At 48.8% G+C, this 18,297-nt stretch overlaps 1 protein-coding gene across 2 annotated transcripts; it reads left to right on the plus strand.

Annotated features, from left to right (window-relative positions):
* Positions 1–8,900: 8,900 nt before the first annotated feature.
* Slc46a1 (solute carrier family 46 member 1) lies at positions 8,901–16,716 on the plus strand. 2 transcript variants are annotated; one of them, XM_090350617.1, is made up of 5 exons: positions 9,159–9,501; positions 10,559–11,411; positions 13,766–13,849; positions 15,586–15,742; positions 16,109–16,716. In XM_090350617.1, exons 1-5 carry the CDS (start codon positions 9,283–9,285, stop codon positions 16,164–16,166), a joined length of 1,371 nt encoding a protein of 456 aa, XP_090206743.1. In that variant the 5' UTR covers positions 9,159–9,282; the 3' UTR covers positions 16,167–16,716. The 2 variants fall into 2 exon arrangements, with proteins under 2 accessions (XP_090206742.1, XP_090206743.1); XM_090350616.1 differs by lacking the exons at positions 9,159–9,501; positions 16,109–16,716 and adding an exon at positions 8,901–8,970 and having other exon boundaries at positions 15,586–16,093.
* The last annotated feature ends 1,581 nt before the right edge of the window (positions 16,717–18,297 follow it).

The raw sequence follows: 18,297 nt of genomic DNA on the forward strand, positions 1-18,297 counted from the left end.
GGACACATGGGGATTCCCAGAAATGATGCCACAGAGCAAGGAAAGCAAGGAGCAAGCCTCCCCAGCACCCCCATGGCCTCATTTTCACTCTAGGCTAGCACTCTACCATCTGAACCACAGCTCCACTTCTGGCCTTCTGCTGGTTAACTGGAGACAGGCGTGTCACTGACTTTCCTCCCTGGGCTGGCTTTGAATCAAGATTCTCAGATGGTCTCTGAGCAGCTAGGATTACAACCATGAGTCATCAGTGCTCTGGTAGCTTGAATGGAAAGTTTCTCCAACTGTGTTCTGTGGGGAAGACTCCAGGAGGGGGCGCAGTAGCTCCTCTATGGGAAGTGGACAGTGTGTGGCTTGGAGAGGGGTCAGTATGAGGGAGTGGGCACCAGACCAGGAAGACGCTCCTGTATCATGCCAACGACACCACTGAAGGTGTTTAGAGAAGGGAGTGGGCTGGAGGTGTGGTTTGAACAGAAGACCCCTGCCAGCAAGCACGAAGCCCTGAGGTCAAACTCCAGTACTGTCAAAATAAAAAAAAAATAATAATAATAAATAAAGTAAAACAATAAATAAAGTAAGAAGAGTGACAAATTATACACTGGACATGGTGGCACGTTCCTATAAATCTAGCATTCTGGAGGCAGAGACTAGAGGGAACTCAAGTTGGAGGCAAGCCCACATTACCTAGTGTAACAAAGAAGGAGAAGCAGAGGGAGGAAGGGAGGGAGGGGAGAAGAAAAGAGAACAAACAAGGTCCCTTTGTGCATGCTTGCAATCTTAACTACTCACACAAGCTACTCAGGAGGCCAGGACTGAGGAGGGGGTGGGGGGAGGGTGAAGGATCTTCATTCTAGACTAGTCCAGGGGGAAAAATTCAAGGGATCCATCTCAACCAATGAAAAGCTGGGCACAGTGGCACATATGCATAATCCCACCTATTTGAGAAGTATAATTAGGAGGGTTGCAGTCTAGCATTCAGAGTAAGCCAGGTACTAATGGGCCATGCCTTCAGTCCTAGCTACTGAGGAGGCTGAGACCTGGTTCAAAGCCAGTCTAGCAAGTGCTGGCAAGATGGTCTTGTTGAGATGAAAGCCAAGTCTGCCTGGTATCATGCTTCTTGTTCCAGAAGGGATAAATTATGGAATTTCTTTCCTGTTTTCATATCTATTTCCTAGAAACATTCTATTTGAGTTACTCCTTCCATTTGACTTATTTTTAGACTATAGGTATAGAATTTATATCTTACACATCAATGTCTAGGATATAAAAGCTGAGCAATAGATTTCCATCTCATATAATAGAATCCATTTCTAGAGATCAGAAATATTATAAGATCTTTATTTGTGTTATAAGCTTTTTTTTTTTTTTTTTTTTTTTTTTTGCCAGTCCTGGGCTTGAGCTCAGGGCCTGAGCACTGTCCTTGGACTTTCTCAAGGCTAGAGCTCTACCACTTGAGCCTCAGCACCACTTCCGGCTTTTTTCTATGTATGTGGTACCAAGGAATTGAACCCGGGTCTTCGCACATGCTAGGCAAGCACTTTAACCACTAGGCCAAACTCCTGGCCTTTGTGTTATAAGCTTTTGTGGATTTTTTTTTTTTCCTTTTCTTTCCTTTTTGGTCGGTTCTGGGGTTTGAACTCAGGATCGGGGCGCTGTCACTGACTTTTTGCTTCAGGACTAGCATTCTACTATTTTGAGCCACAGCACCACTTCTGGTTTTCTGGTTGTTAATTGGAGATACAAGCCTCAGTGACTTTCTTGCCTGGGCTGGCTTTGAAGTGTGACTCTCAGATCTCAGCCTCCTGAGTAGCTAGGATAAAAGGTGTGAACCACTGCTCCTGGCCAGGATTGGAAAACTTTTTTCAGGCTGCAAAGAAGTACTTGTTGATGCTGTTTTTTATTTGTTTATTTTGTTTTTACAGGGATTTGTGCAAGAGAGAGGACACTGTGAGGTGGATGTCATTAGGGTTTCAGTGACTTTTTCTGAAAATGTTCAAGAGGCAGAGGAAATGTTAGTATCTGCTGGGAAATGAGCTGGTAATGTACCCTGCCTAGCTCCACACAGAGCTGGAGGCAGAAGTCTGGCTTGCCATGAAAACAGACTGAGGTTCCAGTCTTGACTTTGACCCTGAATTAGCCACGGGACCTTTGATAAGCCACCCAGTCTCCCTAAGCTTCTAAACTGAGTGATAATAGCTAGGTACTTAAGGGTTTGGTTTTTTTTAGGGTGTGTGGGGGGGTCCTGGGGCTTGAATTCCGGGCTTGGGCACTGTCCCTGAGCTCTTCAGCTCAAGGCTACTGTCCTACTTTTGAGCCATAGCCTCCTGAGTAGCTAGGATTACAGGCGTGAGCTACCGCACCTGGCTTACTTAAGGTTTTATAAAGATGAGTTGAACTAGTTCTATGCTAAGTACTTAGTAAATATTCATTAACCATTAGCTACTGTTATGATTATTTCATAGGTCACTGATAATTCTTTGCGATTATTATTTTTTATGTTTTGCTTGTACTAGGGCTTGAACTTGGGCCTTGCACTATCTTGGCTTGCCTGCTTGAGTGGTGCTCTACCATTTAGGCTATACTTCCAGCCCAGATTTTGTTGTTCATTTTGGAGATAGGGTCTCAAGGACTTTTCTGTCCTGACTAGCTTTAAATATTGATCCTCCGTGTCTCAGCCTCCTGAGTAGCTAGAATTATAGGCTTGAACCATCAGCACCCAGCTATCTGGTATCTTCCCTCTTCCTGTCCCTCCCTTTCTTCCTTCTTTCCTTCCTTCCTTCCTTCCTTCCTTCCTTCCTTCCTTCCTTCCTTCCCTCCTCCCTTCTTTCTTTTCTCTCAAAACATGTGTGCAAGTAAAGTGCATGATAACTGTGGCATAAAAGACAATAAGCAACTAATGAGATCAGGAGTCTTTAAGGTTCTACATTATTCATGCTGTAACAAAACTCGCTAATTTGAGGTAGACCACAAGAAGCATAATCTCTAGAGTGATCACTAAAAAAGAGTTTTGAAAGTATAACTAAAAGGCCAAAGTGGATAGAAATTAAATAATAAAGAAATCATCAGCTGGCACTGGTAGTTTCCACTTATAATTCTAGCTACTCAGGAAGCCGAGATCTGAGAATTGTGGTTCAAAGCCAATCCAGGAAGCAAAGTCCATGAGCCTCTTATCTCCAGTCAACTACCAAAAAAGCCAGAAGTAGAGCTGTGGTTCAAGTGGTAAAGTTCTGCTTTGAGCAAAAGAAGCTGTAGGACCAGCACCAAAAAAAAAAAAAAAAAAAAAAAGAAGGAAAGAAGGAAGGAGGAAGGAAGGAAAGAAAAGAAAACAAGAGAGGAAGGAAGGAATAAATGTCACCAAAAGAAAAAGAGGCTGAGGGGCCGGGAGTTTGGCCTAGTGGTAGAGTGCTTGCCTAGCATGCACGAAGACCCAGGTTCGATTCCTCGGTACCACGTACATAGAAAAAAAGCCGGAAGTGGTGCTGAGGCTCAAGTGGTAGAATGCTAAGCCTTGAGAAAGTCCAAGGACAGTGCTCAGGCCCTGAACCCAAGCCCAGGACTAGCAAAAAAAAAAAAAAAAAAAAAAAAAGAAAAGACAAAGAGGCTGAGAGTTTGACCTAGTGGTAGAGTGATTGCCTAGCATGCACCAAGACCTGGATTCGATTCTTTGGTACTACATACATAGAAAAAAGCTGGAAGTAGTGCTGAGGCTCAAGTGGTAGAGTTCTGGCCTTGAGAAAGCTCAAGGATAGTGTTCATGCCCTGAGGGAAGAAGAAGAAGAAATATAAGAAGAAGGAGGAGGAGGAGGAGGAGGAGGAGGCAGAAGCCGAGCACTCACGGCTCACACCTGTAATCCTAGCTACTCGGGAGGCTGAGATCTGAGGATCTTGGTTAGAAATCAGCTTGGGCAGTAAAGTCCTTTGAGATTCTGTCTGATCTTCACTTAATCACCAAAAGAACCAGAAATAGAGCTGTTGCTCAAGAGTATAGTAGTAGCCTTGAGCCAAACAAACAAACAAAACAAAATACCTCAGGGACAGAGGCCAGGCCCTCATCCTTTGTGAACATGAGATCTGGGGTCTCATTGGACCACAATGGCCTGAGATTCCCTGATTTGACAGGTGCTTTTACTTTCCCTCTGTTGTTATTGTGGGACCTTCCTATCACGTCATGCTTCAAAACTCAAGAGAAGATGTGTGGATTGTGCCAGATGCCTGGATTACTGCACGGACATGGACTAATTCTCTGGCTTGGTGGAAAAGAGTCTGGTGATCCATTAGTGATGTCGCCATGGTCTCTGAACGTTGTGTATTGAACACTCATTACCTGGTCGTCTAGGTCTGGGATACCTGTGCCGTGAGCTCTGAGAGACTCTGGGGAAGTCCTGGAAGCGATATCCTTGGGGTGGTGTGGGGAGTATGTTTATAACACACAAAATGAATCCCTCACCCAAATGGCAGCCTCCTCAGCCTGCACTTAATTCCTGCACTTTCTTTTCAGCTAATCACAGCATGAAGAGCCATTTGTGTTTGGAAGGAGAGTGCAAGGGGAAAGCCACTCTCTGGCGTGGTTTCTCTCTTATCAAGCGTAAAAAGGCAGCACTCAACTTGCCCTTAAGGGTGGGATCACAGCACCCAACATGCGCTGCAGCTGTGTCCCTGTCCCCAAGGGACTTTGACCACATTTCTGCTTGGCCTCATTTTTTTTTTTTTTTTTTTTTTTTTTGTGCTGGACCTAGGGCTCAAACCTAGGGCCTGGATTCTGTCCTGAGCCTTTTTTTCCCCTTATGACTAGTGCTGTTACCATTTGAGCCACATCTCCACTTAGGGCTTTTTTGTGGTTAATTGGAATTAAGAGTCCCATGGTGTTTCCTTCCCAGATTGGCTTTTGGGGCTGCGGTCCTCAGACCTCAGCCTTCTTCCTAGCTAGAATAACAGGCATGAGCCACGGTGCCTGACCTAGTCTTTATCCAGTTCCATTCCCCCCCCTCACTTTTTTTTTTTTTTTGCCTGTACTAGGGTTTGAACTCAGGCCCTAGCATTTTGCGGGGCTTGCTTACTGAAGTGGCACTCTACCACTTCAGCCATTCCTCCACCCCAATTTTCGCTTGTTATTTTGGACAGGGAATCTCATGGATTTTTTTTTTCTTTTTTGCCCAGGCTGGATCAAACTGTGATCCTCAATATCTAGGTCTTCTGAGTAATTAGGATTCCAGGGCTGAGCACGTGCATGTGGCTTATGCAGTTGTTTGGTGCAGAAAGAACCTTTGGGCTGTGGTCATAGATTAACACAGAAATCCCTTGGTCACATTTTAAAAGGGAACATTTAAATCATATCTTGCTTGCTATATGCCTTTCCATCATGGTGAAATTAAATATCCCAACTGCTCTCTTTGTGGTGGCTTCTGGCTTGTTCCCTAGAGGAATGTCAAAGCAAGATCTTTGAACTCCCTTGCCTGGAGGAATTATCTTTTCTTCTGGACCTCAGTTTTCTGGCTGTTAAGTGGGCAGAAAGGCAAAGATTGGGTTCGTGGCCTCTATCTAGTGTAGATTCCAGAGCTCTTACACAGCACACTGACAGCCTGTGGAGTGCTCTGGGACACCTGCTGGGGAGCCCTTGCTCTTTGAGAGGGTTGGGTTCATTTATTCATTCAGCTAAAGCCTTCAGAGCAAGGGGAAGAAAGATAAGCGGCTCCATTTGATGTGTTGGAATGCAGTACTGAAGGAAGCCCTGCTGCTTCCAGCCTGACTTCTAGCAGACAGTAAGTTTAGAAAGTTTAAAAAAAAAACAACAAAAAAACTAGAGGGTGATGAATACTAGGGAAAGAGCATACATTAAGATACGAGATCAATGGGCTGGGAGTTTGGCCTAGTGGTAGAGTGCTTGCCTAGTGTGCATGAAGACCTGGGTTCAATTCCTCAGTACCATATACACAGAAAAATCCAGAAGTGGTGCTGTGGATCAAGTGGTAGAGTGCTAGTTTTGAGAAGCCCAAGGACAGTGTTTAGGCTTTGAGTTCAAGCCCCAGAACTGGCAAAAAGAAAGATATGAGTTCAAGAGATGGGAAAAGCGAGGTCAAGAGATGGAAAAATCAGAAGGTCAGATGACATTTTAGCAGAGGCCAGGAGACAGGGGAACTAGCTAGTTTGGTTAAATATCTAGGAAAAGAGCATTCCAGGTAGCAAGCATGGCACAAGCAAAGGTCGTGAGGTCGGAGTCTGCCTGACAAAAGGGAAAGAGATTGAGGGGACCATGAGGTCAGAGTGAAGAGATGGAAGTGGGGAAGTGGGTGGGGTGGGGGGGTGGAGAAGGCGCACGTATCCTGGCCTGCCTAATGACTTAGCTTTCAATCGGCAAAATGGAAACCCCTGGATGGTATGAGAAGAGAAGGGACTCACTCCATCAAGGCTGAGAGGCCTCTAGTCTAGAGGGCATGCGAGCTGAGCCATATCCTACTCTACTCCTATCTGAAGGACATTGGCCTCTCCCAGGTTTAATTCTTCATCATGGAAATAATTTCAAGAATTTCCCCTCCTCCTCCTCCTCCTCTTTCTCTTCCTCCTCCTTCTCCTCTTTTTCCTCCTCCTCCTCCTTCTCCTCCTCTTTCTCTTCCTCCTCCTCCTCTTCTTTCTCTTCTTCTTCTTCCTCCTCCTCCTCCTCCTCCTTCTCCTCTTCTTCTTCTCCTTCTTTTCCTGTTGGTTCTGGGTCCTGAACTATGGGCCTGGGTGCTGTCCCTCAGCTCTTCAGCTTAAGGCTAGCACTCTACCACTTGAACCATAGCACCGCTCCTGATTTTCTAGTTATTAACTGGAGATAGGAGTATTGCAGACTTTTCTGCCTGGATTGGCTTTGACCCATGATCCTCAGATCTCAGCCTCCCTGAGTAGCTAGGATTATAGGCATGAGCCACCAGTGCCTGGTGGCTGGAATTTCTTTATGTCTTCTTTTTGTGCGGGTACTGTGGCTCAATCTCAGGGCCTAGGCTCTATTTCTTAGCTTTGTTGCTCAAGGCTGGCCCTCTACCACTTAAGCCATAGCTGCACTTTCAGCTCTTTGGTGGTTAATTGGAGATTAAGAATCTCACAGACTAGGCTGGGAGTATGGCCTAGTGGTAGAGTGCTTGCTTAGCATGCATGAAGCCCTGGGTTTGATTCCTTGGTACCACATACACAGAAAAAGCTGGAAGTGGTGCTGTGGCTCATGTGACTTAAGAAAGCTCAAAGTGCTCAAGTCCTGAGCTCAAGCCCCAAGACTGGCAAAAGAAAGAAAGAAGGAAGGAAGGAAGGAAGGAAGGAAGGAAGGAAGGAAGGAAGGAAGGAAGGACCTTGCAGATTTTCCTGCCCTGGTTGGTTTGAATGTAAGATCCTCTGCTCTTAGCCTACTGAGTAGCTAGGATTACAGGCCTGAGCTGTTGCTGTCTATCTCATTTATTTCTTCCACTGTTGTGTTCACAGACTCCTGGCAGGGTGAGTGGTAAACAAGGGGTACTCAATAAATACTCTGAATTACTGAATAACTACCAAATGACAGGGAGGTGAGGCAGGTACTGTGAAGTGTTTTTCAGGTAATAAAACAGAGAGGTCTGAGCTGCCCAGACAGAGTCATGGGAAGCCCAGGAATACTGGGCCATACCCGACAGGCCCCACATCGTCCCCTCCCACCTAGGCTGGGAGAAGGTCGAATGATAGCCTGCTGTTCAGCATAGCCCTTTCTTTAACTTTTTCTTTGGGGAAGATTCAAACTACATTTCTCTCTCTCTCTCTTTCTCTCTCTCTCTCTCTCTCTCTCTCTCTCTCTCTCTCTCTCTCTCTCTCTCTCTCTCTCTCTTTTGCCAGTCCTGGGTCTTGAACCCAGGGCCTGGGCACTGTCAGTGGATTTTCTTTTGCTAAAATCCACTCTGTCACTTGAACCACAGAGCCACTTCTGGCTTTTTCTCTGTATGTGGTACATGGGAATCGAACCCAGGGCTTCAGGTATGCTAGGTGAGCACTCTACCACTAGGCCAAACTCCTAGCCTCAAACTACTTTTAATTGAGAGTACTAATTAAAACCAAATATGGCCAGGTACCAGGGGCTCACATCTGTAATCCTAGCTACTCAGGAAGCTGCGATCTGATGATGGTAATTTGAGGCCAACCCAAGCAAGAAAGTCAGTGAGAATCTTTTCTCCAATTAACTACTCAGAAAACACTTTTTAGTGGTGCTGTGGCTCAAGTGGTAAGTTGCTAATCTTGAGCAAAATGAAGCCAAGGGGGAGAGTGCCCAGGCCCTGAGTCCAAGCCCCGGCAAGGGGAGAGGGGTGGGTGCAGGGATTGATCTACAGTCTATCATGTTCTCCAGGAAGCACTCATGAAATGGCTAATATTCCAAGTCTTTTTTTGTTTTTTTGGTCAGGGCAGCGCTCTACCACTTCCAGCCACAGTGCCACTTCTAGTGTCCTTGTAGCTAATTGGAGATGAGTCTTATGGACTTGGCTGACTGGGGTGGCTTTGAACTGCAATCCTCACCATCTCAACCTCCTGAGAAGCCAGCATGAAGGCATGAGCCACCGGTGTCTGGTCCAACTCCTGTTTCAGGTAAAGTCGCCAGTTTCTTTCCCAGAGCTAGCCTCAAGCCACAATCCTCCCTTACCTATGTCCTTCCCTTGGCTGGAGTCACATGCCAGCACCGCCACACCCAGCTTTAAAAACACTTCCAGTGTCCCAGACCCTGTTCTTTGTCAACACCTCTTTGAGGTCGCTTTTTCATACCGATGCAGAATTGCAGGGCGGCAGGTGTGGCTCAGCAGTACAGCGCCTCACACGTGCGAGGCTCTGAGTTCAAATCCCAGTACCAATCCCCTGCCACACACTGCAGCCGGGAGCTGCACCCGTGGACCTGGCCTCCACATCCGCAGATTCGGATCCTTCCCGTGGCTAGCCTGGAGGGTTATGGCGAGATGCATGCGTGCAGCTTCCTCCTGTACCCAGCACCTGGTAAGTGCTCAATACATGCTCACTGTTGATGTTGCTGTTCCTGGGCCGGGGCGGGATCTTAGCGTGTGCGGGCGGATCGGGGCCCGGGCACACCCGGTCCGGGGAGTAGGCCGGGCCCGGCGGGAGTCTGGGAGCTGAGAGGCCACGCCCCCTCCCTTCGGGCTTTAAAGAGGGCGGCGGGAGGCGGCGCAGGCCCAGACAGCGGCGCCCGCCTGCACCTCCCGCCTCCCGTCCCGGATACCCGACCGGCTGCGCGCGCGCACACGCAGCTCCGCCGCCCGCCGGCTCCCGCCGCGACCCCCGCGCGTGCGCATGGAGGGGCGCGCCAGCCCCCCGCGCGAGCCCCGGCCCCGCGGCGTGCTCTGCCGCGGCCCCGTGGAGCCCGTCGTCTTCTTGGCCAACTTCGCGCTGGTCCTGCAGGGCCCGCTCACCACGCAGTACCTGTGGCACCGATTCAGCGCCGACCTGGGCTACAATGGCACCCGCGACCGGGGGGGCTGTGGCAACCACAGCGCCAACCCCGTCATGCAGGTAACGGGGGGCCTCCCTCCCCCCACGAGGCGGCCCAGGGCGCGGGGGCAGGGCTGGGGCGGGCCGGGGCCGGGGGAGCCGAGGGGCTGAGCACAGGCGGGGCGGGGATCGGCTGGAAATCTCACCAAGCCTCGCCTGGAGAAGAAGCAGACCTGGGGGTTTGCTGGCACACATCTGTCATTCCAGCTACTCGGGAGGCTGAAGATCTGAGGGTCGTGGTTCGGATTCACCCTTAGGGCTGGAAAGACTGTGAGACCATCTCCAAAAAACTGCCCCCCCCCAATAAAAAAAAGAAGAAAGAAAGAAGAAGAAAAGGCTAGAAGTGGAGCTGTGGCTTATAAATGGTGAAGCATAGAGGCTCTGAGAAAGCTCCCAGGTCTTAGGTTCAAATCCAGGACCAGCACGGAAATAAACTGAAGACTTAAAAATTAACATTATTATTATTTTAGTTGTACAAAGGAGTTGCCACTTGGAGCTATTTATTTATTTTGCCAGTCCCAGGGCTTGAACTCAGGGCCTGAGCACTGTCCTTGGGCTTTCTTTCTCAAGGCTGGAGCTCTATCACTTGAGCCACAGCGCCATTTCCTACTTTTTCTATGTATGTGGTTCCGAGGAATCGAACCCGGGTCTTGATGCATGCCAGGGAAGCATTCTACCACTAGGCCAAACTGCTGGCCCTATTTATTTATTTGCTTGAGCTTGAACTTAGGGCCTGGGCTCTGTCCCTGAGGTGCCCCCCCACCCCCCACTCTAGGCAAGCTAGCCCTCTACTAATTGAGCCATAGCTCCATTTTTTTTTTTTTTTGGCTTTTTGGTGATAAATTGGAGATAAAAGTCTCATGAACTTTCCTGCCTAAGCTGGCTTTGAACCGTGATCCTCAGATCTCAGCCTCCTGAGCGGCTAGGACGACAGGTGTGAGGCATCCAGTGCCTCCACTCAATCCTCTTAAGAGTTGTATGAAGATTCTCTTAAGGCTTAGGACTCCAGCGAAAGTCCTCCACTCTGCCCAAGGTAGCCCAAGTGAGGGACTGCTTCCCGGTCTTTGTGTCCCTACAGGAAGTAGAGACCCTTACCTCCCACTGGACCCTCTACATGAACGTGGGCGGCTTCCTGGTGGGACTTTTCTGGTCCACCCTGCTGGGAGCCTGGAGTGACCGCGTGGGCCGCCGCCCACTACTGGTGCTGGCCTCGCTGGGCCTGCTGCTCCAGGCTGTGGTGTCCATCTTCATTGTCCAGCTGGAGCTCCACGTTGGCTTCTTTGTGCTGGGCCGCATCCTTTGTGCCCTCTTTGGCGATTTTAATGGTCTGCTGGCAGCTAGCTTTGCCTCTGTGGCCGACGTCAGCTCCCAACGAAGCCGCACCTTCCGGATGGCCTTGCTGGAAGCCTGCATTGGTGTGGGCGGGATGCTGGCCAGCCTTCTTGGGGGCCATTGGCTTCGGGCCCAGGGTTATGCCAACCCCTTCTGGCTGGCCCTGGCCTTGCTGATTGTCATGACGCTCTACGCAGCACTGGGCTTTGGTGAGACCGTGAAGGAGCCAAAGTCCACCCGGCTCTTCACTCTGCATCATCACCGATCGATTTTCCAGCTCTATGTGGCACCGGCCCCAGAGAAGTCCCGCAAGCATATAGCCCTGTACTCACTGGCCATCTTCGTGGTGATTACTGTGCACTTTGGGGCCCAGGACATCCTGACCCTCTATGAGCTGAGCTCGCCCCTCTGCTGGGACTCCAAGCTGATTGGCTATGGTTCCGCAGCTCAGCACCTGCCCTACCTCACCAGCCTGCTCTGCCTGCGGCTGATGCAGTTCTGCCTGGCTGACGTATGGGTGGCGGAGATTGGCTTGGTCTTCAACATCCTGGGGATGGTGGTCTTTGCATTTGCAACCATTACACCCCTCATGTTTACAGGTAAAGGGTGTGGACGGAGGGATAGCTAGAACCAGAGGCATGAGGTGAAAATCGGGGGTGAGGCTGTCAGTCACTCATCGTCCGCAGTGTAGTTCAGTGTGGCTCAGCCTGTGCCTGGGGGTGCACAGTTATTCCTCCAGCCTGCACTGGAAGACAACTTAGGAAACCTTAGAAAAATAGCATCTTTGATACACAGAAAAGGCAGGGCTTCAGGAGTCAGAGTAATCAATGCAGCTTTATCAGCCATAAATATTATTTGCAATCTACAAAGACAAAAGTATGGCTCATACATTAATTGCTTCACCCCTTGGCCTCACGTAGCTCATTCACAGAGTTGTTAAGCAAAGTCCAAGCTATTAATGTCTCAGGCCTCGTCCATTGATAGGAATTACAGGACTTCCCCCAAGTATCTTGGTCAGTTTTTTTGTTGTTGTTTTTGTGTGTTTTTTTTTTTTTTTCCAGTCCTGGGCTTGAAAGTCCAAGCACTGTCCTTGGACTTTCTCAAGACTAGAGCTTTACCACTTGACCCTCAGCACCTCCGGCTTTTTTCTATGTATGTGGTACCATGGAATCGAACCTTGGTCTCCGTGCTTGCTAGGCAAGCACTCTACCACTAGGCCAAACTCCCGGCCCCTCTTGGTCAGCTTTTTAAAAATTTTCTGTGAGTGTGTGTGTGCATGCATGTGCTTCTGTACGCACATGCACACGCCTGCTCTTGTGCTTCAGTTCTGGGGCTTGGGGCTTGAACTCAGGGCCTGGGCTTTTTTTTTTGCTCTTCCTCTTGAAACATGGGTCCACTTCTGGCTCTTTGGTGGTTACTTAGAGATAAGAGTCTTACAGACTTTCCTGACTTCAAACTTGGATCCACAGATCTCAGCCTCCTGAGTGGCTAGAATTACAAGCATGAACCACCAGCACTGGGCTTGTTTCTATTATTATTCTTGTTGGATTCAGAGCCTTGTATTTGTTAGGAAAGTGCTCTGTCACTTAAGTCCCACCCTAGCCCTGTTTGCAATTTAGTTACTTTTAGGAATAAAGTCTCCATTGTCTGCCTGTAATGGTCTAGATGGCCATTCTGTTTAGGCTTCCTGTGTAATTAGGGTGACAGGTGTGTGCCACTGTGCTCAACCATTGTACTTTCTCTTGAAGCTCAGGTAACAGGTGGACACCACTGCACACACACAACACCTCATCTATCAACTATTGGTTGAGATGGGGTCTCGTGAACTTTTTGTGCCCAGACAGCCATTGAGCCTTGATCTCTGTCTCTCAAGAAGCTAGGATTATAAGCTTGACCCGTGATGCCCAAGTTTTTTGTTTGTTTGTTTTTGCCAGTCCTGGGCTTGGGCTCAGGGTCTGAGCATTGTGCTTGGGTTTTCTCAAGGCTAGAGCTCTACCACTTGAGTCACAGCTCCACTTCTTGCTTTTTTCTTTGAATGTGGTACCAAGGAATCGAACCCGGGTCTTCATGCATACTAGGCAAGCACTCTACCACTAGGCCAAACTCCTGCTGTTCCCTCCCCCCCTTTTTTTTTAAATAGGCAGTCTTCTCAAGCCACAGATCTAAAATGTTTGCTTGTTCATTTTTTCTTCCTGTTTTTCCTTTCCTTCTCCTCCCCTCCCCCTTTCTCTTCTCCTTTTTGTTTTTGGTTGGAAGGGGCAGCTGGTTAGGGATAGAAGAACTTAACTTACTTTTTTGTTGTTTTTTATCAGATCTGGGGCATAACTTCTGGGCCTGGGCACTGTCCCTGAATCTCTTCATTGCTCAAGGCTAGTGCTCTACCATTTGAGCCCCAGTGCCATTTCTGGCTTTTTCTGATTAATTTATTAGAGATAAGAGTCTCACTGGACTTTCCTGCCCAGGCTGGGTTTGAACAATCCTTAGCCAATAGAAGTTAACTTTTTTAAAGAGAGCAGATTTATTTTGGTAATGCCCTAAAATGTGTGTTCAGGGCTGGGAATGTTGTTTAGTGGTAGAGTGCTTGCCTAGCATGCATGAAACCCAGGGTTCAATTCCTCAGTACCACATACACAGAAAAAGCCAGAAGTGGCATTGTAGCTCAAGTGGTAGAGTGCTAGCCTTGGGCAAAAGAAGTTCAGGGACAGAGCCCAGACCCTGAGTTCAAGCCCCAGGAGTGGCAAAAAAAAAAAGAAAGAAAGAAAATAAAACATTATGCTCATCTGTGAAAGGCAGATTGGTGAGCCTGGAGAAGAATAGCCTGCCTCTGTTCCTGATAGGCATTGTCTCCTTACTCTCACCATTCAGGAAGTTCTTTCTGGGTCTAACCTAAGTCCCACATCTGCTGCCTCTGCCTGGGTGCCCCTCTCCTCAGATCCACTCTCTTTCTCCACAGGGTATGGCTTGCTCTTTCTGTCATTGGTCATCACACCCGTCATCCGGGCCAAACTGTCCAAGCTGGTGGGCAAGTCGGAGCAGGGTAAGAGTCGATGGTCTGTCTCCAGCTGGTTGCTGATGCCCCGTGTTGCAGTTGGGCTGTCTGAAAGCCTGTCCTCCCAGGGCTCACTGCTCAGGACTTTGATTTGCAGAGTCAGGATTACATCAGTAGAGCATGATTGTGTTCTTTTTGGAAAACCCAGAAACACCGTAAAGGAGCAAAGGACTTAGTCCCTGCACCTCAGCTTTTTGGCCTGTGATGCTAGGTTCTCTGCTTCCCTGGAGTCATAGTGTACCAGCCCAGAGGAAACCACCAGCCTAGTAACACAGTTTTCTTGTCCCTGATTGACAGTTGAAGAAACAAAGGCCCAGGGTTACCTTGACTCCCCCAAGGCCACTCAGTAAACGGTGGAACCAGGATTCAAACCCAGGTGGTCTGCTTTTAAGAGCAGTTCACATCTCAGGAGCTGGGTTTCAGTCCTGGCTCTGTCCTGGGCCTCGGGTTCCTCATCTGTGATATGAGTGTTTGCTCTTGATGACAGCTCTTATGGGCCCTTGTAGTTTAATCTCAGTGTTTATTGGGTTGTTGCTCATTTTGTAAGTTGCATTCTGCTGCTCAGGACTTTATTTTTGGTACTCTATCTGGAAACATCTCCCCTAGAAGGAGGATTTGCTGGTAAGAGAGATTCTGGTGCACCATACAGCCTGCCCAGGTATCCTGGGATCCTGACACTTCATTCATTCATTCCCTTCATAAGATTTTTTTTTTTTTTGCCGGTCATAGGGCTTGAACTCTGGGCCTGGGCCTTGTCCCTTAGCTCTTCAACTCAAGGCTACCACCCTACCCCTGGAGCCACAGCCCCACTTCCCATTTTCTAGTGGCTAATTCGAGATTAAAGCCTGGGCTGTCTTTGAAAGGCTGGCTTTGAACCAGATCTCAGCCTCCTGAGTAGCTAGGATTACAGGTGTGAGCCACCACACCCAGCTTTCCTAAGACTTTTTTTTTCCCCTCCACTGTGCCCAGAGATGTCAAGCAGAATAAGAACAATCTGACTAAGTAAGAATAATCTTACTGAGCCATACTGTGGCTCACGCCTGTAATCCTAGCTACTCAGGAGGCTTTGATCTGAGGATTGTGGTTCAAAGCAGCCCGTGCTCTAAGGTGAGACTCTTATCTCCAATTAATCACTAGAAAAGGGGAAGCAGGGCTATGGTTCCAGTGGTAGGGTGGTGGCCTTGAGCTGAAGAACTCAGGGACAGTGCCCAGGCCCAGAGTTCAAGCCCCATGACCCACAAAATAAAAAAAACAGTCTTCAAGTCTTCATCTAGCTGGACTCACACCTATAATCCTAGCTATTCAGAATATTGAGATCTAAGGATCAAGTTTCAAAGCCAAGAGACTCTTCTCTCCAGTTAACCAGCAAAAAGTCAGATGTGAAGGTGTGACTTTAATGATAGAGAATGCCAGCCAGGAGCAAAAAAAAAAAAGCCAAGCCTGAGCCCAAAGCCTGAAGTTGAAGACCTTGTACTAATATACACATACACAGAAAAGACATCACAAATAGTTTTACTGTGAATTTAATAAGTCATTTATTTAGTTGCCCCTCTGTGCCAGGAATTTTCCATGCATGAATTTATTGAATCTTTATCACAATACTTGACACACTAGGATTCACAGGTGGAGGAGATGAGACCCAGAGAGGTTGAGTGCCCTGTCCGGGTCACACCGATGCGAGGCAGTGGTGCAAACTCTGGCATGTGTCCTCTGCTTCTTGACAGGTGCTCTCTTTTCTGCTGTGGCCTGTGTGAATAGCTTGGCCATGCTGACAGCCTCTGGCATCTTCAACTCGCTCTACCCAGCCACTCTGAACTTCATGAAGGGCTTCCCCTTCCTCCTGGGAGCTGGCCTCCTCTTCATTCCAGCCATCCTGATTGGGTAATGAACCTAAAGGTTTCCATTCTCCCTTATTCTTTAATAGGAAATGGTTCCTTCATTCCTTGTACCCTTCTCTGTGGGGTATCTTGTCCCAGGCTGACTTTTCTGTTCTAGAAAGCCTTCCCCATGTAGAGGTATCCGTGTATCACTGTCACTTGTGTAAGGTTGTGCCCTGTGTCCTGGATCCCCTCAGCCCTTGGTATCCCCGGGTTAGAGACAGGACTGTGGAGGCAGAAATGTTGCTAGCTTTGGGAGGAAGGGGCTGAGGTGGGAAGCACCACCCCACCCAGGTCAGCCCTGTCTCACTTCTCCAGACAGAGCACACTCCTCATATTAACTCTGAACCCTCCCTCTGGTCTCTCACAGGGTACTGGAAAGGACTTATCCTTACCAGGAATTCCAGCCATTTGCTCAGAATCCCTAATCTGCCTGGACAGAGGGCAAGAGGTGCAGAGTGAACGTGGATCACCTGAAAATCTACACAGCAGAGCCAGTGGCCTCCTGGGGAGGGGGGGAATGGGGACAGTGCTTTCCTTGGACAACTTGTTTTAAGTTGGATCAGGATACCACCTGGTCCATAACTAAGCCAGCCTCTGTCTAGGATCTGGAATCTTCACCTGGACAGGCTCACGCCAGGGAGCCGTTTGGAACAGGGATCTGTTTACCCTTGACACCATCATGTCAATCCCTCCAAGGGAGGGGGAGGGGATATCGCAGGGACCAGGGGAAGCATGGAAGTCAGCATCTCTCCCTCTGGCCTACACTGCACAGCCCATGGTACTAGGCTTCTGATGTGTACAATCACTTCCAATCAGTTTTTAATGATAAATTATGATACCTAGCACTTCCAGCCATGGAGCCAAAAGGAAGAGCGTTGTGATGACTGGGAACCAGTCTTTGACTGCAGCCTACCCAAACTTGACCTCCGAAGTGCCAACTGCTACAATAAATCAGTCGAATCAAACTGAAAAGAACCTTCCAGGCCTGAGGCATAGGGCTTTGGGGCCCTCTGTCTTACTCTTACTCTGCCGTGGTTCGGATACCAGCAGCTTCCGATCTTCCTGGGGGATTGGTGGTGGGTGTGGCCATGCAGCCTTAACCCCAACCCAGCTGCTGAGTAGTGGAAGTCTTCCAGGCTTGGGCAGAATTCTGACTACTTATTCTGGGGAATTTTTACATCCAGAGCCTGGAGGAAACTGTATTGGTCTTCCTGGCTTCCTCCAAACAAGGCAGGATCCATTTTTCTTGCTACTCTGCCCTCTGATGTTGCCCCGCGCCAGGCAGGGCTGTGTGCTGAGACCATCCTTCATGCTTCCATAGGTCAACAGGAACCTGGGAGCTGAGCCTAACTTCCCACATGATCCAATGTCCCAGAAAATGAGAGCCCCATGTCTGACAAGCTAGCAAGACCTAGACCTGAAGCTGAAAGGCAGAATATTATTGACTATTAAGGCACTGGCTTTAAAGAAGGCTGTAAGACCCCCTAGCAAACCAAAATCATGTGACTCTTGACTTGTCAAACTAGAATACCCATGGGGGCTTGGCTCAGCTGCCATTCTACCCCTCCCCCCCCACTTTCTCACCTCCTCTGTAAGCCATTCTCTCTTAGCTGGAAATCATACAGATGAAATGGGGGTAGCCCAAGACAAAGTAGGGCCCATTTCCAGCCTCCTGCTTCACTGTCACCTCTGTAATTGGCAGAGCTAAGCAAGGAGAAGGCCTCCACCTATGTAGTACTATGAAGGAAGAGGGAAAAGCCTGTGTGCTGGTCTCAGGCTGTGGCTGTACTCTGGCTAGCTGACTGACTTTACAGGAAGGACTGGGTCTGCAGTGCTGTACACTGATTGTGAGGCACACACCCATAATCATTAGTTGGATGATCTGAGATGCCTCCCACCTCATATGTTCTAGAATGAGATGGGTGTGTTCTGGTGAAAAGACAGAATGAGTTGTAACTGGACTTTTGCCTTTCAAGTATCCCTAAACAGTTCATGGCCTGCAGGAAAGGGTGAGTGAGGTGGGGAGTTGGAGGGGTTTTAGGGATCTTGCTAACTCAGCACCAAATGTGGGGGTAGAGGGGAGCAGCAGCTATAGTCTAGCCAAGCAGAAAACCCTGGGCCTGTAGGTCTGAGTCAGGGCCAGGACTGGTGGAAGCTGAGGCCCAGGGGCTGGCTCTGGCTGCAGTCTGAGCAGTGTGTCATGGTCAGCGCAGCCCTCCTGAGCTGCAGGCCTGCCTGCAGGGAGGCTAGTTACTGCTTCGGCTGGGTCAGGAGATTGGGCTCTGGTTGCCCAGGGAGACAGGAGGGTGGGGGTCATCCAAAGGCTAGTGGATGGCAATGGAGTGTGTCTCAAATAGAAAAATGAGTGTGTCTGTGGGGACTTCTAAACCTTGTGGAAGCAACTGGAGACAAAAGACAGCTTTCCCTAGAGGGCCAGCTTTCTCACTGCCTGGTTGCGGGAGGATAATAGGGAATCAAAGCCAGACTTAGGCCAGGACCAGTGGAAGATGGAGTCTTCGGCAGGGAAATGAGTGGAAGGAAGGTGTTAAAGCCTGG

This window comes from Megascapheus bottae, chromosome 17, assembly GCF_031878675.1.
Source record: "Megascapheus bottae isolate mThoBot1 chromosome 17, mThoBot2.hap1, whole genome shotgun sequence".
Lineage (NCBI taxonomy): Eukaryota > Metazoa > Chordata > Mammalia > Rodentia > Geomyidae > Megascapheus > Megascapheus bottae.